At 37.8% G+C, this 23988-nt stretch overlaps 1 protein-coding gene across 2 annotated transcripts in view; it reads right to left on the reverse strand.

Moving 5' to 3' along the window:
* Nucleotides 1-23988, reverse strand: part of CHEK1 (checkpoint kinase 1) — a 32959-nt gene that overhangs the window by 3629 nt on the left and 5342 nt on the right. Inside the window, exons 2-11 of one of the 2 annotated variants that reach the window (XM_064268896.1) lie at nucleotides 23881-23964; nucleotides 21533-21756; nucleotides 20243-20307; nucleotides 20078-20147; nucleotides 14629-14817; nucleotides 14004-14108; nucleotides 10873-10968; nucleotides 5394-5502; nucleotides 5056-5233; nucleotides 4728-4859 (exon numbers count right to left, since the gene is read on the reverse strand). In XM_064268896.1, coding sequence (XP_064124966.1) covers nucleotides 4728-4859; nucleotides 5056-5233; nucleotides 5394-5502; nucleotides 10873-10968; nucleotides 14004-14108; nucleotides 14629-14817; nucleotides 20078-20147; nucleotides 20243-20307; nucleotides 21533-21756; nucleotides 23881-23945 — 1233 coding nt within the window. In that variant the 5' untranslated portion in view covers nucleotides 23946-23964. The remainder of the gene's footprint in view (nucleotides 1-4727; nucleotides 4860-5055; nucleotides 5234-5393; nucleotides 5503-10872; nucleotides 10969-14003; nucleotides 14109-14628; nucleotides 14818-20077; nucleotides 20148-20242; nucleotides 20308-21532; nucleotides 21757-23880; nucleotides 23965-23988) is intronic. The other variant, XM_064268897.1, reaches the window with a different exon arrangement.

The raw sequence follows: 23988 nt of genomic DNA on the forward strand, positions 1-23988 counted from the left end.
AACACTTTACTTAAATTCCTTAAATTTCAATAGATTCTTTTACAAATTAAATTAATTACTTTATACGAGCATAAATCAAAAGTACTGCTACCCCACAACTACCACAGCCTCCACCAGACGGAGTGCAGCACAACTAGATGGTGCCAGGCACCACCATTGACTGCTCTGACAGGGATCACAATAGGGGGTCCTGGACAGACCTGGAGAAGAATGTAGAACAAAATCCTAATTCACAAAAAAAGAAAAAAGACCAGACTTACTGGTCTGACAGAAACTGGACAAACCCTGACAGTATGGCTCCAGAAGACCCTTTTAATTCAGTGCTGAAGTCATTCCTGAGGCTCACCGTTCAGCCAAAGATTAGATAGGCCCATAAAACAAAACAAGACTAAATGGGCACACCAGCCCAGGGGCAAGGACAAGAAGGCAGGAGGGGACAGGAAAGCTAATAATGGGGAGCCCAAGGTTGAGAAGGGGAAAGTGTTGACATGTCATGGGGTTGGCAACCAATGTCACAAAACAATAGGTGTATTAATTGTTTAATGAGAAACTAATTTGCTCTGTAAACCTTCCTCTAAAGCACAATTTAAAAAATGCTTTGCTAGTTTAAGAAAAAAAAAAGTATTGCTACTACCATCTCACATTGACAATACTAGCACTAACCCAAAAAATACAAAATAACAAATGTTGGAGAGGTTGCAGCAGATTGGAACTCTCATGCACTGCTTGTGGGAATGTAAAATGATATAACTGCTCTGGAAAACGATATGGCACTTTCTTAAAAAAAACAGAAATAGAACTACCATACGATCCAGCAATCCCACTCCTAAAAATATATCCAAGCAAAACAAGAGCCATCACATGAATAGACATACGCACACCCATGTTCACTGCAGCACTATTCACAAAAGCAAAAAGAAGGAAACAACCTAAGCGCCCATCAACAGATGAATGGATAAACAAATTATGATACATACACACAACTGAATACTATGCAATGAAAAAGAACAATGATGAATCCCTGAAACACCTCACAACATGGATGAATCTGGAGGGCATTATGCTAAGTAAAATAAGCCAGTCACAAAAGGACAAATATTGCATGAGACCACTATTATAAGAATTCAAGAAAAGGCTTACACACAGAAAAAAGCATTCTTTGAGGGTTACAAGGGTGGGGAAGGGGAGGGAGGAGAAATCACTAACTAGATAGTAGATAAGTGTTAACTTTGGTGAAGGGAAGGACAACACACATTATCAAGGAACTCAACACAACTGGATCAGAGCAAAATCTAAGAAGTTTCCTAGACACATCCAAACTCTTTGAGGGACCAAGTAGTTGGGGCTGGGGCCTCAGGATCATAGTCTCGGGGGATATCCAGGTCAACTGGCATAACATAGTTCATAATGTTCTACAGTCCACTTTGGTGAGAGGTATCTGGGGTCTTAAAAGCTGGCAAGTGGCCATCTAAGACACATCTATTGGTCCCATCCCACCTGGAGCAAAGGAGAATGAAGAAAACCAAAGGCACAAGGAAAATATTAGCCCAAAGGACTAAAAGACCACACGTACCAGAGATTCCACCAGCCTGAAACCAGAAGAACTAGATGATATCCAGTTACTACGAACAACCACCCTGACAGGGATCACAACAGAGTTCCAGAAAGAGTGGGAGAAAAATGTAGAACAGAATTCAAATTCACAAAAAAACACCAGACTTACTGTTCTGACAGAGACTGGAGGAACCCCCAGAACCCAGAACTGAAACCATTCCCGAAGCTCACTTTTCAGACAAAGATTAGACAGGCATATATAACAAAAAGTAATGCACACGAGGATATGCTTCCTAGTCCAATCAAATATACAAGACCAAATGCAAAGCTCCTGTCCAAAAGTGGATGAAAAGGCAAGAAGGGACAGGAACTAGACAATGGACACAGAGAACCCAGGGTGGAAAGGGGGAGAGTGCCAGCACATTGTGGGGATTGCAATTAATGTCACCAAACAATATGTATATAAACTTTTGAATAAGAAATTAAGCCGTAAACTTTCACCTAAAACACAAGAAAAATTATTGCTATAAAATCACAGCTTTTTTAAACAAAAATATCAAAATTTGAAGCTACTATTTCTCAACATATCCTCCATCAAGGTCTATACAATTCTGAAGGCGGTATTTCCATCTCTCTAACCCTTCGCCAAAGAATTCTGCACTGATTTACACCATATCAAAATGGCAGATTGGGCATCCTCAAGAGACTCAAATTGTATTCCTTTAAATGTTCTTTGAGAACAAAAAGAAGTCTGAAGGGGCAATATCAGGGCTACAGGGTGGATGGGGTAAGGTTTCACAATGAAATTCTCCTAGGATCGCCCTTGCTAACCTTGAAGAATGAGCACGTGCATTGTCATAATGGAAAAAAATTCCTCAGCACAACTTTCCTGGCCTTTTTCTCACCAGTGCAGTTTTCAGTTTTCTTAAGACTTCTTCATAGTAAGTGCCCATGATTGTCCTGTGTCCTTCAAGAAAGCCTATCAAGATTTCCCCTTAGGATCCCAAAAAACAGTCATCATAACCTTATGAGCCGTCTTCTCTCTGTTGGGCTATTCTTTGAGGTCTTTTCGACCTTCCTTAAAACTCTTGATCCATCTAAAAACTGTTGTTTCATGTGGGGCAGTGTTACGGATTAAACTGTGTCCTGTAAAAATGTGTGTCAACTTGGCTAGGCCATGGTTCCCAGTATTGTGTGGTTGTCCACCATTTTGTGATCCGATGTGATTAAACTATGTGTTGTAAATCCTAACCTCTATGATGTTAATGAGGCAGGACAACAGGCAGTTATGTTAAGGAGGCAGGATTCAATCTACAGGATCAGGTTGTATCTTTAGCGAATCTCTTTTGAGATATAAAAAAGAGAATCACACAGAAAGAAGAGGGCCCTCCTACCACTAAGAATGAAGAAGGGAGGAAGGGAGCACAGCCTTTGGATCCAGGGCCCCTGCACCGAGAAACTTCTAGACCAGAGGAAGGTTGATGACAAGGACCTTCCTCCAGAGCCGACAGAGTGAGAAAGCCTTCCCCTGGAGCTGGCACCCTGAATTTGGACTTCTAGCCTCTTAGACTGTGAGAGAATAAATTTATCTTTGTTAAAGCCATCCACTTTGGCATTTCTGTTATAACAGCACTAGATAAGTAAGACAGGTAGCATTCCCATAAACTCGTTAAAAAGCTTCAATGATTTGGGAAGATGTCCACTTGACTTTTGTTAAAGATCTGGTATAAGCCCTGACCTCAAAATTGTTTTTTCCCATGGCACAAAAAGTATCCTTATTTTTGTTGTTGAAGGCACCGTAACAAGACTAAGACAAGTATATTACTAACAGAACTTGTCTACAGTTATCCATTGATCACAGAGACATGTTGTCATGGATTGAGTTATGTCCCCCAAAAAGTGTGTGTTATCAACTTGGTTAGGCCATGATTCTCCATATTGTATGGTTGTCCTTCATTTTGTGATTGTAATTTTACGTAGAGAGGATTAGGGTGGGATTGTAACACCACCCTCACTCAGGTCACCTCCCTAATCCAAGGTAAAAGGAGTTTCCTTGGGGTGTGGCCTGCACCACCTTTTATCTCTCAAGAGATGAAAGGGAAGCAAACAGAGAGTTGGGGACCTCACACCACCAAGAAAGCAGCCCCAGGAGCAGATCGCATTCTTTGGATATGGGGTCCCTGCACCTAAGAAGCTCCTTAACCAAAGGAAGATTGAGGACAAGGACCTTTCTCCAGAGTCAACAGAGAGAGAAAGGCTTCTCCTGGAGCTGATGCCCTGAATTTGGACTTGTAACCTACTAGACTGTGAGACAATAAATGTCTCTTTGCTAAAGCCATCCACTTGTGGTATTTCTGTTACAGCAGCACTAGATAACTAAGACAGAATTTGGTACCGGGAGAGTGGGGTGCTACTCTAACAGATACCTAAAATGTGGAAGCAGTTTTGAAACTGTGAATGGATAGAGTTTGACAGCAGCAGAGGACCAGCACAGCAGAGAACCTGCAGCAGCAGAGAAGTGGCAACAGCAGACAACCAACAGCAGCAAACCCAGGAGACAAATGCGAGACAGCACTGGAGCCGACCCGCAGAGCAAAAGAGCTGAGTGCCTATGCGCAGAAGGCTTCCTGGAGAAGTGGGGTGCCTCCGGGCACTTATCGGTGGAGCTACTGAGCTTTGAACACTTGCCCCAGCAGGGCAGATGCAGGTGTGAAGCCCGAGAAGCCCAGAGGCCAAGAAACCAGGAAGCAGAAGCTGAAGAGACAAAGAACACTAGATAACCAAGACACATGTTTAAACACATTTTATTTAGAATAACCCATGCATATATGAACTAGAACCCTAGTAGTAATATTTACTTACCCTCGTAAATATACTTAACGTAAAAATACTTACCCTTGTATTTTTAAAGGAAACCCTGGTGGCAAAGTGGTTAAGTGCTATGGCTGCTAACCAAAGGGCCAGCAGTTCGAATCCAACAGGTGCTCCTTGGAAACTCTATGGGGCAGTTCCACCCTGTCCTATAAGGTCGCCAAGAGTCGGAATCGACTCCACGGCACTGGGTTTGGTTTTTGGTTTTTGGTATTTTTAAAATATTCTGATAATGATAGTCTTTACTCAAATATTTAACTTTGTCTTCAGGAAAAGATATAATAAAAATAAATAAAACATACCTGATTCATACAACTCTTCTTCCACTGATAGCCCAACTTCTCACAAGTCTCTTTCAGGCAGTGATAAGATTTGTCTGCATCCAGTTTGGTAAAAAATCGTGTCATTCTTTTGACCAAGCGCTGCCAAGGGTTCTGCATGTCAAATAAAAGAAAGATGAAGAAATCCATTCTGACCAAAAGCAGTCCTATCATAGGTATTTAGTCTGAAAATTCTTTTCTGTGATCTATTAAGATTCTTATATATGATTTCTACAAGTTTTTTGAAGACTTTAAAACAATATAAAATAAAGGGCTTCCATTATTTATCTGAAAAATTAAATTCATTTACCTGCGAGGATCCTGGAGTGCCAAGTAACTGACTATTCAGAAGCATGTGATCAGGACACGTAGGCTGGGAAAAACTGATCCCTTGTACCAGTTTATCAATGTATGAGGGACTGGTGTCCCATAATGAAAGGCCTGTCCGTGGTTCTGGCTGGGAGCTGGAGTACTTCACATTTTCTTCACTGAGGCATTAAGATAGGGCAAAAATACGTTTTAAGTAAAATCCATCAGACCTTTCTTATATCACACTATCATCTTCACACTGATGGAAATTACATTCGTTAAGAAGAAAATACATACGTGTATTATTTTTCACGGGGGAATCGGCTTTATTGGTCTCACCTTGAAGCACTATTTAATGGAGAGAAATCCAAATTGGATTGAATGTGCTTAGAGAATCCACTTGGAGATTCTGATACCCCTCCTGAAGTGACCTGGGGCCTCCTTGTCCCTAAAAAAAGATAAATACAAATGCTTTCAAGTCTTCTATGCACATATCTTTTTTAATTAACCCAAATATCATGTTGAAGAAGTAACACGACATCTAAATACATTTATGTAACACAAAGTATAAGACATGTAAGTATGCTCCAAATGTGGAGAATCATGGTAAAGCCGTAATTTTAATGGCATGATCCATGGTAACAGAACAATGTTCTATAAAGACAGGGACAGACCAAGTTTAAGGACTAGAAATTTTTTAAATAAAAATAATTCATGATAATGGCAACAAAGATTATGAATTTGCTACTTCCAGTATTCTCTGCTCTCCTGGAAAAGCTGTAATAAGAATAATCTTTATATAGAAAATATGCCAATATATTCATGTTTGGAGCCCTGGTGGAATAGCGGTCAAGAGTTCAGCTGCTAACCAAAAGGGTGGCAGTTCAAATCCATGGGCTGCTCCTTGGAAACCCTATGGGGCAGTTCTACTCTGTCCTATAGGGTCACTACAAGTCGGCATTGACTTGACAGCAATCGGTATATTTATGGTTCTGTTTTTTATATGCACGCAGACACATATATATACATTTTCATGGTTACTACTTTCACCTGTACCCTTGACACTGCTAGTCAATCCTGTTTCTCTACTCAATTTCCTTTTCCTTCCTTCATAATGACTAATTCAAACTTCTACATTCTTCAAATTTCCGACCATGCTCCAGTACCTCATTACTCTTAATATGAGACACCATCCCCCATTTCATGTTCTTGTCAGGTGCCATCGAGTCAGTTCTGACTCATACAGGTCCTCTGTACAACAGAATGAAATCCTGCCCGGTCCTGCACCACCCTCACCATCGCTGTTATGCTTGAGCCCACTGTTGAAACCACTATGTCAATCTATCAAGGGTACTTCCTCTTTTTCACTGACCCTCTACTTTACCAAGCCTGATGTCCTTCTCCACGGACTGGTCCCTCCTGATAATATGTCCAAAATCCACGAGACGAAGTTATGCAATCATTGCTTCTCAGGAGCACTGTGGTTATACTTCTTCCAAGACACATTTGCTCATTCTTGTGACAGTCCATGATACATTCAATATTCTTTGCCAGCACCATAATTCGAAGGTGTCAATTCTTCCTCAGTCTTCCTTATTCACTGTCCAGCTTTGACATGCATATGAGACAATTGAAAATACCATGGCCTGAGCCAGGCGCACCTTAGTCCTCAATGTGACATCTTTGCTTTTTAACACTTTCAAGAAGTCTTTTGCAGCAGATTCACCCAATGCAATACGTCGTTTGATTTCCTGACTGCTGCCTCCTTGGGTGTTCATTATGAATTCAAGTAAAATGAAATTCTTGACAACTTCAATCTTTTCTTCATTTATCATAAGACTGCTTATTGGTCCAGTTGTGAGGATTTTTGTTTTCTTTATGTTGGGGTGTAATCCATACTGAAGGCTGCACTCTTTGACTTTCGTCAATACATGCTTCAAGATTTCTTTGCTACCAGCAAGCAAGGTTGTGTCAACTGCATATCACACGTTGTTAATGAGTCTTCTTCCAATTCTGATGCCGTGTTCTTCTTCATATAGTCCAGCTTCTCTGATTATTTGCTCAGCATACAGACTGAATAAGTATGGTGAAAGGATACAACTCTGATGCACACATTTCATGACTTTAAACCACACAATACCTCCCTGTTCTGTCTGAACAACTGCCTCTTGGTCTAGGTATGGGTTGGTCTATGTACAGGCTCCCCATGAGCACAATTAAGTGTTCTGAGATTCCCATTCTTCCCAATGTTATCCATAATTTATTATGATCCACACAGTTGAATGCCTTTGCATAGTCAATAAAACAGAGGTAAACATCTTTCTGGTATTCTCTGCTTTCAGCCAAGATCCATCTGACATCAGCCATGATTATCACTCTTTCTATATCCTTTCCCGAATCTAGCTTGAATTTCTGGCAGTCCCCTGTCGATGTACTGCTGTAACCACTTCTGAATGATCTTTCACAAAATTTTACTTGCATGTGGTATCAATGATAACATTCGATAATCATCTTTCTTTGGAATGGGCATAAATATGGATCTCTTCCAGTCGATTGGCCAGAGAGCTGTCTTCCAAATTTCTTGGCATAGACAAGTGAATACTTCTAGCACTGCATCCATTTGTTGAAACATCTTGATTGGTATTCCGTTAATTCCTGAAGCCTGGTTTTTGGCCAGTGCCTTCAGTGCAACTTGGACCTCTTCCTTCAGTACCATTGGTTCTTGATCACATGCTACATCCTGAAATGGTTCAATGTCAACCAATTCTTTCTGGTACAATTACTCTGTACCTTCCATCTTCTTTTGATGCTTTCTGCATTATTCAATTTTTTCCCTGTGTTATAGTTGCTGTTGTTGTTAGGTGCCGTTGAGTAGGCTCCGATTCATAGAGACCCTATGCATAACAGAACTAAACACTGCCCGGTCCTGTGCCATCCTTACAATCCTTGTTACGCTTGAGCTCACTGTTGTAGTCACTGTGTCAATCCACCTCGTTGAGGGTCTTCCTCTTTTCTGCTGACCCTGTACTCTGCCAAGCATGATGTCCTTCTCCAGGGACTGATCTCTCCTGACAACATGTCCAAAGTACGTAAGATGCAGTCTCGCTATCCTTGCCTCTAAGCAGCATTCTGGCTGTACTTCTTCTAAGACAGATTTGTTTGTTCTCTTGGCAGTCCATGGTATATTCAATATTCTTTGCCAACACCACAATTCAAAGGCGTCAACTCTTCTTTGGTCTTCCTTATTCATTGTCCAGCTTTCACACGCATACAACGTGATTGAAAATACCATGGCTTGGGTCAGGCGCACTTTAGTCTTCAGGGTGACATCTTTGCTCTTCAACACTTCAAAGAGGTCCTTTGCAGCAGATTTACCCAATGCAATGCGTCTTTTGATTTCTTGACTGCTGCTTCCATGGCTGTTGATTGTGGATCAAAGTAAAATGAAATCCTTGACAACATCAATCTTTTCTCCGTTTATCATGATGTTGCTCATTGGTCCAGTTGTGAGGATTTTTGTTTTCTTTACGTTGAGGCGCAATCCACACTGAAGGCTGTGGTCTTTGATCTTCATCAGTAAGTGCTTCAGGTCCTCTGCACTTTCAGCAAGCATGGTTGTGTCATCTGCATAACGCAGGTTGTTAATGAGTCTTCTTCCAATCCTGATGCCCCATTCTTCTTCATATAGTCCAGCTTCTCGTATTATTTGTTCAGCAAACAGACTAAATAGGTATGGTGAAAGAATACAACCCTGATGCACACCTTTCCTAACTTTAAACCAATCAGTATCCCCTTGTTCTTTCCGAACAACCGCCTCTTGATCTATGTAAAGGTTCCTCATGAGCACAATTAAGTGTTCTGGAATTCCCATTCTTTGCAATGTTATCCATAGTTTGTTATGATTCACACAGTCAAATACCTTTGCATAGTCAATAAAACACAGGTAAACATCCTTCCGGTATTCTCTGCTTTCAGCCAGGATCCATCTGACATCAGCAATGATATCCCTCATTCCACATCCTCTTCTGAAACCGGCCTGAATTTCTGGCATTTCCCTGTTGATATACTGCTACAGCCGTTTTTGAGTGATCTTCAGCAAAATTTTGCTTGGGTGTGATAGTAATGATATTGTTCTCTAATTTCCACATTCAATTGGATCACCTTTCTTGGGAATATGTAGAAATATGGATCTCTTCCAGTCAGTTGGCCAGGTAGCTGTCTTCCATATTTCTTGGCATAGACGAGTGAGCACCTCCAGCGATGCATCTGTTTGTTGAAACATCTCAATTGATATTCCATCAATTCCTGGAGCCTTGTTTTTCACCAATGCCTTCAGAGCAGCTTGGACTTCTTCCTTCAGTAGCATCGGTTTCTGATCATATGCCACCTCTTGAAATGATTGAACATCGACTAATTCTTTTTGGTATAATGATTCTGTGTATTCCTTCCATCTTCTTTTGATGTTTCCTGCGTCATCTAATATTTTCCCCACAGAATCCTTCACTATTGCAACTCGAGGCTTGAATTTTTTCTTCAGTTATTTCAGGTTGAGAAACGCCGAGTGCGTTCTTCCCTTTTGGTTTTCCATCTCCAGCTCTTTGCACATTGTCATTATAATACTTTGTCTTCTAGAGATGCCCTTTGAAATCTTCAGTTCTTTTACTTCATCAACTCTTCCATTCGCTTTAGCTACTCTAGGTTCAACAGCAAGTTTCAGAGTCTCTTTTGACATCCATTTTGGTCCTTCCTTTCTTGTCTTTTTAATGACCCTTTGCTTTCTTCATGTGTGATGTCCTTGATGTCATCCCCCACTTCATATAGAAAATAAAATCACTGGATAGAAACTCCCTCAATTTGCCACTGCCAAATCTACTAATACACTTTCATCCCTGACCATCCTTTCCTCCTCATATACATAGTATAAAAGCCTACACCACTCTTAACCTCTTCCTATGAAAAACAACAGAAAAAACTGCAGCAAGAAACATCTTTTAAAGCCAAATATATGATCATGTCAGTTCTTGCTTAAAAATCTCTCAAAACCAAACCCATTGCCACCAAGTTGACTTCAACTCATAGCAACACTATAGGACAGAGTAGAACTGCCCCCATAGGGTTTCCAAGGAGCGGCTGGTGGATTCAAACTGTCAACCTTTTGGTTAGTAACCAAGCTCTTAACCACTGGGTCGCCATGGCTCCAAAATCTCTCAAAGGTCTCCCTAATGGCCTGAGATTAAAACTCAAAATCCTTAAAGTGGCTTACAAGGCCCTCCTCCACAATTTGGCCACTATCTACCTCTATGTTCTCATGACAAATCTCTCTCCTCCTCCTCTATTCACTCATTTACTCAAATATTTACTAAATGTCTAAGACATACCATACACTATGCCTTCCACTGGTGATACAATGGTGAAAAACAGACATGCTTCATGCTGTACTGGCCTCTTTCAGTTCCTCAAATGCACCAAGCTCTCAAAATGCCAAGACTTTGCAAATGTTGTGTCCTCTACTCAGAATCAGATATACCACTCATCTTGCCTACTTACCTTCCCCTTAATCTTCAAATCTTAGATTTAATGTCAGTTCCTCAGGGTAGCAAGCCTTCCCTGTCCCTTAAGCCTTAAGCCTTGGTCAAACACTTAACTATAGTACCCTGACTTCCCCTTACTAATAAATTTTTTTTTTTTATAATTTCTGTTTTGCCTATTAGATATTAAAATATCCACTAGCAGAGAGACCACGCCTATCTTGTGATTTCACCTTTACAAGTACCTTTTCTTTCATAGAGGAAAGCATTTGGTATTTTAAGGAAGTTACCTTTCTTGAGTGGTTTATTGTACCATCTGTCTTTTTTGATGTCTGGGATGGTAATCCTTACTGATGGATTCTCAACTAGGATTTTATGCAGCAGAGCTGGAAAAAAAATTAAGACAACATTCACAGAAGAGTCATGCAGATTAGATATACATGTCATCAGAAAAGACCAATCCCTAGAAAGAACATCATTGTTTGGTAAAGTAGAAGGTCAACAGAAATGAGGGAAAACCTCAATAAGATGGATTGACACAGCAGTCACAACAATGAGCTCAAACATCATGAAGATGGAGCAGGACTGGGCAGTGTTTTGTTCTGATACACATAAGGTTGCCATGAGTCAGAGCCAACTCAACAGCAACTAACAACTATGCGTCTGTGGTAAGGGACATATTTTTTACTGGCCTCCTTATGTCCAAATATTATTTTTACAGAAGGAAAAGACTAAAGCTACTATACTTTTGCTTTCATTTCATACAGTTCTTTAATGCTATCTAAATCTTAGAATATTCCTTACAGTTCTGATTCTCAATTGTTTGCAAATAAGCAGAACGGTAACCAGGAGGAAATGTTTCTCTCACAAGACAACATTAACAAAAAAGTATAAAAGTCTCTTTTGCATTTTTTAATACCAAATTTCATTGCTCCATTGCCATGCTAAATCTCCAATTTTATAGCTATTTTGTATTTTTAGTTTTATTGTGGTAAAATATATATATATGTGTATATACATTTTTTTTTATATACATATCTAAAACATCAAGTTTTGCATTTTAACCATTCCTAACAATTACGTCAACTCAACGGCAACTAAAAACAATTAGGTGGCATTAATTACATTCCCAATGTTGCACAACCTTCACCACTACATATATTTCCAAAACTTTTATATCACCCAAACAGGAACTCTGTATGTATTAAGCAATAACTCACCATTCCCCCTCCCACTAGCCCATTAACCTCTGATCTACTTTCTATAAATTTGCCTATTTTAGATACTTCACGTAAGTGGAATCATACATTTGTCCTTTTATGTCTGGCTTATTTCACTTAGCATAATGTTTTCAAGGTTCATCCACACCACAGCACGTATCAGAACACTTCTCTTGATGACTGAGTAACATTCCATTGTATGTATGTACATTTTCTTTATTTATTCATCTGTTGATGGACACTTGGGTTGCTTCCACCTTTTGGTTACTGTGCATACTGCCTAAATAAATATTGGTGTACAAGTACCTCTTTGGGTCCCCGCTTTTTGAGTCTTTTGGGGGATACACCCAGAAGTAGAACTGCTGGGTCACATGGTAACTCTAGGTTTAACTTTTTGAGAAAATGCCAAACTGTTTTCCACAGTGGCTGTGCCACCTTACATTCCTACCAGCAATGGATGAGGGCTCCAATTTCTACACGTCTGCTCCAATACTTGTTATTTTCCACTTCCTCTTTTTTTTTTTTAAATAACAGCCATCCTAACGGTATGATTTGGTACCTCACTGTGGTTTTGATTTGCATTTCCCTAATGACTATCGGAAACCCTGGTGGCATAGTGGTTAAGTGCTACGGCTGCTAACCATAAAGGTCAGTAGTTCAAATCCACCAGGCGCTCCTTGGAAACTCTAAGGGGCAGTTCTACTCTGTCCTACAGGGCCGCTATGAGTCAGAATCGACTCGACAGCACTGGGTTTGGTTTTTGGTAATGACTAATTATGTTGACCATTTTTTCATGTGCTTATTGGCCATTTCTTTTTTGGAGGAATGACTATTCAAATCCTTGTCAATTTTTTATTAGGTTGTTTGTCTTTTGGTTACTGAGTCTAATAACTTTTTAAAGGATGGTAATACAATCAGACATCACTCTAAGGTATTTTAATTGTCTTGATAAAGAATTCATAATCTTCCAACACCAAAATTATTTTCTAATAGACCAAAGATTTATGTGTAAAAATAAAGCCATAAAAATACTAAATGAAAACACAGAGCTTTTTAAAAAAATAACATTAGGGTAGAAAAGGTCTTTCTAAATATGACAAGAGGATCAGAAACCACAAGGACAAGACTGATAGAGTGGAATAAATAAAAACACTTAAATTTCTATGTATCTGAAAAGTGTATAAAAAATGAATATGACAAATGGAAAATACATGCAACAAATGTAATGTTTATTAAAAAAAACTCTTTATACAAAGTAATAAGAAAAACAAACCTCTTTGCCAAAAATGGGTCAAACAGACAATCCACAAAAATACATAAAGGCTATATACAACTGCACTGGTTCTCCATTTTAAAATAATAAAAAGGGATAATGGATACATAACATGATGAACATAATGTCACTGAATGCACAGGTAAAAATTGTTAAACTGGCAAATGTTTTACTATATCTATTTTTAACCACAATTTTTTTAAAAGTATCTTTTTTTATAGGTCTGTTTGAGATTAGCAAAAAAAATGTACGCGTGTGTGCGTGTGTGTGCATGCATGTGATGAAGCAGTAAAAACTTTCTGAAAAGCAATTTGGCAAAAATAAGCCAAAATAATTAAAAACGACATATACTACTGACCTTGCATTCTACTTCTATGCTTTTAAGTAAATAATTTAAGGACATGTGCAAACACTAAGTCACATGGATGTTCACTGTTATCTCCTTTATAATAGTAAAATATTAGAAGAACTCTAAATGTCCAGCAAAGTGCGTTAGATGAGTATAATATCACATACCTACATGGCAGAATACCATAACAGCTTTAAAAACAATTATGTAGACCTACAGTTACAGTCACGGAAAAAACAAGTTACAAAATAGCATGTATAGTACCACCCCTTTTTTTGTAAACATACACACACTTATGAATAATAAATGTATATAACAAATACATATATCTAGTATATATTATAGGACAAAGTCCAGAAGCACATACCAAATTATTAAAAGAAGCTATTTCTGAGTGCTAAGATTATACGGGTTTTTTTTTTAATTTATATTTTCTAACTCATCTACAAGGAATATGGATTATTTATGTGAAGTTTTTTAAAAGTGAAAGAGAAAAAAATATTTCAAGAAAAATATTCAAATAGTACTAGACTTCATAATCTGAGAAATTAGTACTTTCAATCAAGATAACCCAGTTACCTAGAGGAGCAGAATCAATTTTTTTCCAAGGGTTGAGGTATGTTTTTTTTTCTTTCCAATCAGAATATTCCTGACAACTGTCACTAGGCTGGTCCCACGGCAATTCTATAAAAGAGAAAAAGTCCCAGTTTTCTGACTGTTCATATCATTATATAGTAATGATTTTGAGGGGGGAAATGTCCTCCGATTAATATGGTTGTCAGTAAGAATGCCAAATCACAGAAACTTCAGAGGCACTTCAAAGAGGAATGAAGCGCCTTCTGCCCTAATTTTTCCAAAAGTATTGACATGAATCTTAGAGATTTTTCATATAATAGCTATGGAAAGCAAAAAAAAAAAAAAAAACCAAACCCACTGCTGTCGAGTCAATTCTCACCCATAATGACCCTATAAGACAGAGGGTTTCCAAGGAGCAGCTGGTGGATTCGAACTGCTGACCTCTTGGTTAGCAGCTGAGATCTTAACCACATCACCAGGGCTCCTAAAATTTATAACTTACTTATAAATGACAGTCACTATTAAAAACTATTATATAAAAACAGATTTTCTTAGTTTATTTGATTTTGATATAACAAACCTGACTATCCACAGGATAGGGGTTTTATCACGATTAAATAGCTCTTACCTCCAGCCAACATTGCCGTAAGAACTATTCCACAGGACCAAACATCAACTGGTTCTGCGTGAAATTCTTTTCTCTTTAGAAGTTCTGGAGCAACATAAGGTAAAGTACCACACATCTTGTTCAGTAAACGCTCACGATTATTATGCCGAAACACTGTTGCCAAGCCAAAGTCAGAGATTTTGAGGTTATCTAAACCAAAGAAAAAAAAAAAGATGGCAATGGGTAAAAATGTTTTGTTAAAAAAAAATACTTAAAGGAATTGAGTTGTACTAGAAAATCAGTGATGTTACTTAAGATTTGTAGAACTTTTCTACCTTGAAATAAACAAAAAGAAATAAAACCGGCAAATACACCATCGTCTATGATAAAACTAGAAAAAGGTTTCATTCTATCAACTTAGGGAAACACCATTGGAACACAAACAGTTGGCACCAGGTTAAAGAAAGATGCTGGAGTCAAAAGGGGCTGTCCTAAAAAAGAGCACTTCAAAAGTGGGCTGAGACAAGTTCTAAGCCCTTCTCGGTTACGCACAGGGCAAGGACATATCAAAAATCTGCTAGGCATAACTTTCTCAGTAGCACACTAGCTGGCAGGAAGAAAATATGCAAAGCCACACCAAGCTAAACAACTACAAACCACTAGAATTTCTTGTCAAAGTGGCTAAGTCAAAAAAAGGAGGAGGAACCCCATACGAAGAGCAAACCAGAAGAGCAAACTTCAAAACTCACTTAGCATCTTCAACACACACAAACTTGCAGGCAGGACTTTCAACTTAACTTACACTTACTGAATTTCCACTGTAACTGACAGGCACTGTGCTAGTCAACACAGGTAGATGGATCAGTGAAAAAGACTAATAATAAATAAAGTGTTGCAGAGGTTATGAAAATACAGAACATTACAGGATCTTATAGCAAGTGAATCCAACCCAGTCTTAGGAACTAAGGAAAGCCCTCTATTACCAGAGGTGTCAGTTGGTTTCTTTTTAGAGGGTAATCTGATAAAAGATGTCAGAATGTGAAATACTCACATTTGAACCAGTAATTCCATCTCTAGGAGCATAACTACAGTAGTAGTTTAAAAAATATATATATATATATTGACATGGAATAGGTTATAAGTAGAGGGAGAAAGGCTAGTGGCATGATGAATATCTATTATGACTCAATTTTTATAATTGGGCCTGTGCAGATATTTATTGAAGTCATCCCTACTCTTATTATATTTATTTTTTTAGTTAGGGACAACTTAAATGATCAAAAATATGGGACTGATTCTTTAAAAATCAACAACACCCATACATTATGTAAGCCACTAATGATGTTTACCTATATTTGACTTGGAGATGACTACTTTGATTACCCTTTTAATAGCTCTGTATGACACAATCTTGATAAACCATTGAGATTATGAGTTCCAAGTTATCACCAGTTGAGACTGGAGAACTCCCTGAGACTACTGCCCTAAGATACTCTTTAAACTTTCAATGGCAACTAGCCCAAGGCCACCTTTTATCTAAATAACAGATTGGCTCACAAAATGAAGAATATCACCCCTGAGTACTGTGCTCCTTTAAAAAATCATCTATGTGAGACCAAACAGTCAACAATTACTTAAAAACAAAGATAAGAAGGTAAGGGGGCAGGGAAACTAGATTAATGGACACAGAACAACCAGAACAGAAATAAGGAGATGTTTATACACTGAAGAATGTAACCAATGTCACTGAACAATTTGTGTATAAACTGCTGAATGGGAACCTAAACTGCTGTGTAAACCTTCACTGAAAACACAATAAAATTATTTAAAAAGCAAAAATGAGCTCTGAGTTATTTATAAGTAGTTATTATGACTTAAAATACTAATGATAACCATCATGTTCCTTAGATTATGTCTGCAACATAATAGCTGGGTTAGAGAATTGCATATAATAAATTCCAAATTTAGGAGCTTGGTTACTACGGGAAAAAAAAAGGAGAATATATTTTAGAAGAATTCTGATTGTATTGGTAATGTTTTATGTATTTTTAGTTATTATTAAATGCTCAGTAAAAACAAAAAAATATTTATACAATACATAAGACAGAGTAACAATAAAATCAACATTCACCCACCTGAATGTCATATAAACAGAATCATAGTATATAAATTCTTCTGCAACTTCCTTTCTTTGCTCACATCATTATATTCCTAAAATTCACCCATGTTGTAACTTACAGATATAAATCTTCCATTTCTTAATTTATATGTTCTATTATTGACAGATATTTGGGTTGTTTTCAGTTTTCTGCTATTATAAATAGCACTGCTGTGAACATTCTTATATGTGTATGTTTTCATTTTTAAGCTAGATGGGTACACAGGTGTTTATTTTATTATATTATGTATTATATATTTTATACAAATTTTTGTGTCCCTGAATTTTTTTAAGTTTTAAAGATTTTTATGCTGTATAAATACGATTTAAGAGGATAAAAAATAAAATCTGCCTGCACATAAGAAATAAACATGTATACTGTGATCCAACTTACATTATATTTTATATGATAATAATAGCTATTTTTTCAGTATCAACTAGGTGCCAGGCAGATACTTTAAGAATATATATAAACATATATTCTATTTATATGAAGTTCAAAATATATAAAACCAGCTATATTGTTTACGGATATAAACACAGAAGCAATCACAAAGAAAAGTAAGAGCATAATAAATTAAAATTCAGAATGATAGTTACTTGCACATATTTATCCTTACAATTCTAAGTTGGTTCTCTTATCCCTATTTTACAAATGAGGAACATGAGGGATAGAGAAGTTAAGCAATCTACTCAAGGCCACATACCTAGTACCTAAATTAAATCTAGGTTCAAATGACTCCCAAGTTCAAGCTCTTTACATTACACTATACTACCTCCCCTATGTAGAGACATGCAATCCTTCCTTCCAGTTTTTGTAACTTGAACCCTGCATTTAATAAAAAATGACTTAAGTTGTAGAGGAGGAAGGAAAGGAAATGACTGTGATATCATCAAGGCTATTAACACTCAAAAAGTAATGGAAATCACATGAAAGCTGGAAGCAAAGGAATTCTCACAGCTTGTGCTCTCACTTTTCAGAATTCATCAATGGATTATCCACAGTTAATTTTTTCCCATAGACCAAATTTTCTAAATACCTACAATTCTTCTATGTGTCTTAAACAGAACGATGTGCAGAAGGCTAAATAACCAAGGGAGGAGCTTAGACAGGTGAGTAAAAAAAAACGAAACCTGTTGCCATCAACTTGATTCCAACTCATAATGATTCTGTAAGAGTAGAACTGTCCCATAGAGCTTCCAAGGAGCAGCTGGTGGATTGGAAGTGCTGACCTTCTGGTTAGCAGCTGTAGCTCTTAACCACTGCACCACCAGTTAGGTGAGTAGATTGTTTAATAAAAGGACATCTGAAAGCTATTCACTAAAATATTAACAGTAGTTAACTGGATGGTGGGTTTTGGGGAATTTTTTTACTTTCTTCTTTATATATTTAACCTTTCTGCATGATTATCTTTTACTTTTATGAAGAGAAAAAGAGCAATATTTTTACTTCATGAACAAAATTCTTCATATTCCAGACATTTACATCTCTGTTATTTATTAAATAAGCTTTTCTTAATTTACCCCCTATGTGAAAGTCAATTATCTAACTCCGGAAAAGGTCAGAAGGAAAATCATAAGAAAACACACCATTAGTTGTCATATTGACAATACTTCCAGAAACACTACCTCAGGGTTGGACAAGATCTTAAAAGTACTTTGGTCCAACTAGGCAAACAATGTTTAAATTCCCTTCATAACATTCCTGATAATAATCCCAGTCTTTGAGTCCAGTGTTATAAAACCCACTTCGTTCCAAAGCAACCTATTCTACTTTTGGACAGATGCATTAATGGGATTATCCTTGTACGGATCCAAACTGCTTCCATACAGTTTTCACCCGTATGTGCTAAAGAACAGTGTTGAACAACTATCAGGTTTCCCCTGAGTTCCTTCAACTGTTCCTTATTTGGCACAGTTTGTAGCCTCTTCATCATTCTGATCACTCTCCTATAAAGCAAACCAAGCCCACTGTCGTCGAGTTGATTCTGACTCATACAACCCTATAGGACAGAGTAGAACTGCCCCACAGAGTTTCCAAGGAGCGCCTGGTGGATTCGAACTGCTGACCTTTTGGTTAGCAGCCGTAGAATTTAACCACTATGCCACCAGGGTTTCCCACTCTCCTATAAAAATATTTAATGGTCTACATACCTTTTACAGTGTGGCCTCACCAGAGTAGCGTTGGACTGCTATCTCCCTCATTCTGGATAGTATCACCTTAGTTTTTTAATGACCAATCACACTGGTGACTAATATTAACTTTGCTGCCTACTAAAAGTCTTTTTAACCTGTTTTGCTGCCAAGGCCATACCGTTCAGCTGTAACTATTTGATTAGCTTATTTCAATCCAAATACTGGACTTTAAATTTTTCCCTATTAGAAAACAACTTGTTGGATTTTACCCACTTCTCTAATCTGCTATGATTCATTCATTCAACAAATGTTTATTGAAAGCCTACTATTTGCCATTTCTAGCCCTGGGAAAAAAGCATTAAACAAAACAGACAAAAATCTCTACCCCATGCCGCTAATATTCCCATCAGCTTTTTGATCCTGATTCTATAAGCTACCACTTTCACCAACCATCCCTCTCAGTTTTATGACATCCATTAAATATAACTAATCTTCAGCCAACTCATATAAAAATGAGCGATTAGGACACGGCTGAGGTCCACAGTATTCCAATGGAAATTTCCCAATTAATTGTCTTATAACCAGACTTAACGGTCTGACAGAGACTGGAAGGACCCCCAAAACTATGGCCCCGGACACACTGTTAACCCAGAACTGAAACCATTCCCAAAGCCCACTCTTCAGATAAAGATTAGAATGGACCATAAAACAAAAAATACTACACGTGAAGAATGTGCTTCTTAGTTCAATCAGATTAACGAGACCAGGTGGGCAGCTCCTGTCCACAGGCAGGATAAGAAGGCAGGAAGGGACAAGAACTGGTCAAACGGACAAAGCAAACCAGGGGTGGAAAGGGGGAGTGTGCTGTCACATTGTGGGGGCTGCAACTAATGCCACAAAACGTGTATAAGTTTTTATATGAGAAATCAGAAAAAAAAAGACTAGTCTTATAGTTACTCATCTAGTGAGCTACATTTGCATCCAAGTCAGATTTCTCTCTCATCCACAACTATACCATGAAGATCCTGTCAAGTCTAAATACACTGACTCTCTCAAATTTCTTTGCCTTCTCAGATTTTTTTGCCCTGAAATTTCAGTAATCCAAGAGCCTCAATTCTGCTTTGTATGGCTATGTTAATATAATTTAGGTAGCAGTGAAACAAATGCCAAACTTACCTCTTTCATCCAATAGGAGATTTTCTGGCTTAATATCCCTATGGGTTATTCCAATACCATGCAGATAAACCTAAGGGGAAGTAAAGGGGAAAACACACCAGAATTTGGTGACTTACTTCATCTGTACCAAGTTTCAGTAAAAGAGAAAGCCTCAACTGTACCTACCACCCCTGCCATTAGTTGATGGAAGAACCTCTGAGCATCTTGTTCAGGCATGCCTATGTCTGGCTCTGTAAGAATTAATTATGAAAGTTAGTTTACCAGATAAATATAATCAGAGTAGAAACCACATAGTCAACTCTCAATTGTAAGTATGTATGTTTGCCATTGCACTTTAGCAAACAGAAGCTTATGTTAGCAATTAAAAGACTCAGTAATTCACTTACATACATGGTATTTAATAACTCACATTTTTTCCATCCATAAAATGGCAAAAATGAACTCACACATCACAGGGAAATGGCAGAGAAATAACAAACCAAGAATGCAAGCCATGGCTTACTCCTCTAATAACCCTGATTTACCTGGTACCCCTTCAACTTCTCCCCTAATTGCTTCTAAATAATATGCCAATAGTTTCCTCACTCCTGAAATATAACTGCCAAAGTGCAAGCCTGGGCAGATTTAAGCCAATTTCACTAAAAATTGAACACCAGATTTAAACTTCACACGATGACTTACACTACAAAGCCATGAATGCCTGTGAAGTTCCTTGAAAAAATAACATTTTACTAAGAAATAGTCTGTTGTCAGTTATCCTTTAATATTTTGATCTCCCTCATTAACTCTTGATATCTTTTATTCTCAGCTGTTTGCTGAGATATATATTGTACCTTCCAGTAATTGGTTTTTAACTGTTAATACAATAGCTTCAAGTAATAAATTTAGATTCAGAAAACACATTTTACATACTTCTCAGTGCTTTGTAGTATCAGTCCTCTGAATCAACACTGAATACTGATGTACCAACAGCCAATTTAATTTATATTTTAAATATTCCATAAAATTCTCAGTTATTTCACTTGAGCAAAGACATGTAGCAGCATGCTATTCTTTTGGATCTGTAAACGTATGCAATGATTTCATGTAGCTAGAATGTTTGCAAAGAAAAAAATTATGTAGGCAAACAATACACTGTAATCATGATATTTTATAGTGAAACTACAGTTTATCGTTTTTAAACTCTCTAAAACAGCAATGTCAATCAAAACCACATATAACTTGAGAAAAAAAGTTTTCTTTGGATGACTCTACACATGCTTTTATGTGTTGACTCAACAAAAATAAAGTTGCAAAAATAAAGAAAATTCACTCCAATTTCACTATTGCATAAGCAACTGTGAACAATGACCCAGTATCAGACCCAAGATTACAAAACAAATTTAGAAACTTGTGAGTAGAATAATTATCTTAAATCTTTAGAACACTGACTTGGAACACTTTTTTTTTCCATACCTATTCTATCAAAAAGTTCTCCCCCACTACAGTACTCCAGAAACAGATACTGGATATTGCCTTCTCTCCTATGGCCATAGAATTTCACTACATTCTCATGGTTTAACATTTTATTGATACAGATTTCTTTCTTAATATTTTCTGGACAGTCTATGGCACGCTTCATGTCCACAATCTTCACTGCAACTGCTTCTTCAGTTCTTCTATTCACAGCAAGTTGAACTCTAAAAAGGAAAAAAGAAGCATCATAACACTCCAGACATTTGAATTCTCTTTCTTTCAAAACCTCAAAACTTAAACATGACTCAATCCAAAACCATTTTGCCGTTATTACTTTCTCCACCAAAAAGAACACATGGAAATGATTTCTGCCATTTTCTCAGCAGACACGACTCCTTTCTGAAATGTGAAGTGATATACCCAATGCTCCAAAGAAATCATTATGCTGTACACTTAAGTCATTTAATAAAAGCTTGATTAAATAAACTAAATCTGGGTAAAAGCAAATCTACCCCCACATCACCTATATACAGGCTCTGTTCATTTTAGTTAAAATTATATAACATTTATAAATCCTATACTATATGCCTCTGACTACTGTTCTATGCACCTAGGGGGAGGTATTATTATTATTGCCATCTTACAGATGAGGAAATAGAGGCACAAAAACACATTAAGAAACCTGGTTAAGATCACAAAATAAGAACCTTAAATACATACTGCTAAGCAAAAGATGTCAGTCCGAAAAAGCTACATATTGTATGATTCCAAATACATAACATTCTAGAAATGGTAAGCTATAGAGACAGTGAAAGGTTCCACGGTATGGTAGGGGGCATGAATAGGTGGGGCACAGGGCATTTCTAGAGCAGTGGAACTATTTTGTATGATACTCTAATAGTGGACACATGACATTGTCAAAACCCACAGGACTGTACAACACAGCGAACCCCAATGTGAATGATGAACTTTACTTAATAATAAAGTATCAATATTGGTTCACCAATTGTAACGATGTGCCACAGGAATGCATGTTAATATGAGAAACAATATGCATCAGGGGAGGGGATAAATGCAAACTCTCTGTACTTCCTGCACAACTTTTCTATAAACCTAAAATTTCTCTAAAAAATAGTCTATTTGAAAAAAAAAAGGAAGCATGTGATACATCCAGGATTTGAAACCAGGTAATCTGTCTCCAAAGTCTGTTCATTTGCTCATTTAACCACTATGCTTAAACACAGGGAAGGAATATGTGGGAAACAAGATAACGGCTTCAAAGGTTTCTTCCAGCTCTTTACAAACAAAATGTAAAAGACAGAAAGAAAAAAATATTAATCCTTACAAAAGATTTTGCAGTGTCAGTTCCCAAAAGTTTTGGATTTCAAATGCAAATATCTGCGTTAGGATAAAGAACTCCAAGACAATGAATATGTGTACTCAGACAACAGACAGAAAGCTTAAGCAAAGTGGAAACTTTGGCGAAGGGTAAGACAGTACACAGTACTGGGGAAGCCAGCACAACTTGTACAAGGCAAGGTCATGGAAGTTCCATAGACACATCCAAACTCCCTGAAGGACTGAATTGCTGGGCTGAGGGCTGTGGGGACCATGGTCTCAGGGAACATCTAGCTCAATTGGCATAGTATAGTTTATAAAGAAAATGTTCTACATTCTGCTTTGGTGAGTGGCATCTCAGATCTCAAAAACTTGTGAGTGGCCATCTAAGATACCCCATTGGGAGCAAGGGAGAATGAAGAAAACTAAAGATACAAAGAAAAGATTAGTCTAAAGGACTAATGGACCACAGCTACCACGGCCTCCACCAGACTGAGTCCAGTACAACTAGATGGTGCCTAGCTACCACCACTGACTGCTCTGACAGGGATCACAATACAGGGTCCTGGACAGAGCTGGAGAAAAATGTAGAACAAAATTCTAACTCAAAAAAAAAAAAGACTGGACTTACTGGCTTGACAGAGACTGGAGAAACCCTGAGAGTATGGCCCCGGATACCCTTTTAGCTCAGTAATGAAGTCACTCCTGAGATTCACCCTTCAGCTAAAGATTAGACAGGCCCATAAAACAAAACAAGACTAAAGGGGCAAACCAGCTATGGGGCAAGGACAAGAGGGCAGGAAGGGACAGGAAAGCTGGCAATGTGGAAGCCAAGGTTGAGAAGGGAGGGTGTTGACATGTGGGGTTGGCAACCGATGTGACAAAACAATATGTGTATTGTTTAATGAGAAGCTAGTTTGTTCTGTAAACTTTCATCTGAAGTACAATAAAAAAAAAAAAGAAAGAAAGCTTAAGCAAGTGTGCAGGTGGGGTAGAAAGACTGAACTCACTCTCCATAGGCACCTTCTCCCAGGGTTTGCACCAAGTCCCAGTCTTCCACAAAGGGCACTGCCATGACTCCACTAAGCAGCTGGCTGTAAAAGGCAGGGTACCAGAAA

This window comes from Loxodonta africana, chromosome 15, assembly GCF_030014295.1.
Source record: "Loxodonta africana isolate mLoxAfr1 chromosome 15, mLoxAfr1.hap2, whole genome shotgun sequence".
Lineage (NCBI taxonomy): Eukaryota > Metazoa > Chordata > Mammalia > Proboscidea > Elephantidae > Loxodonta > Loxodonta africana.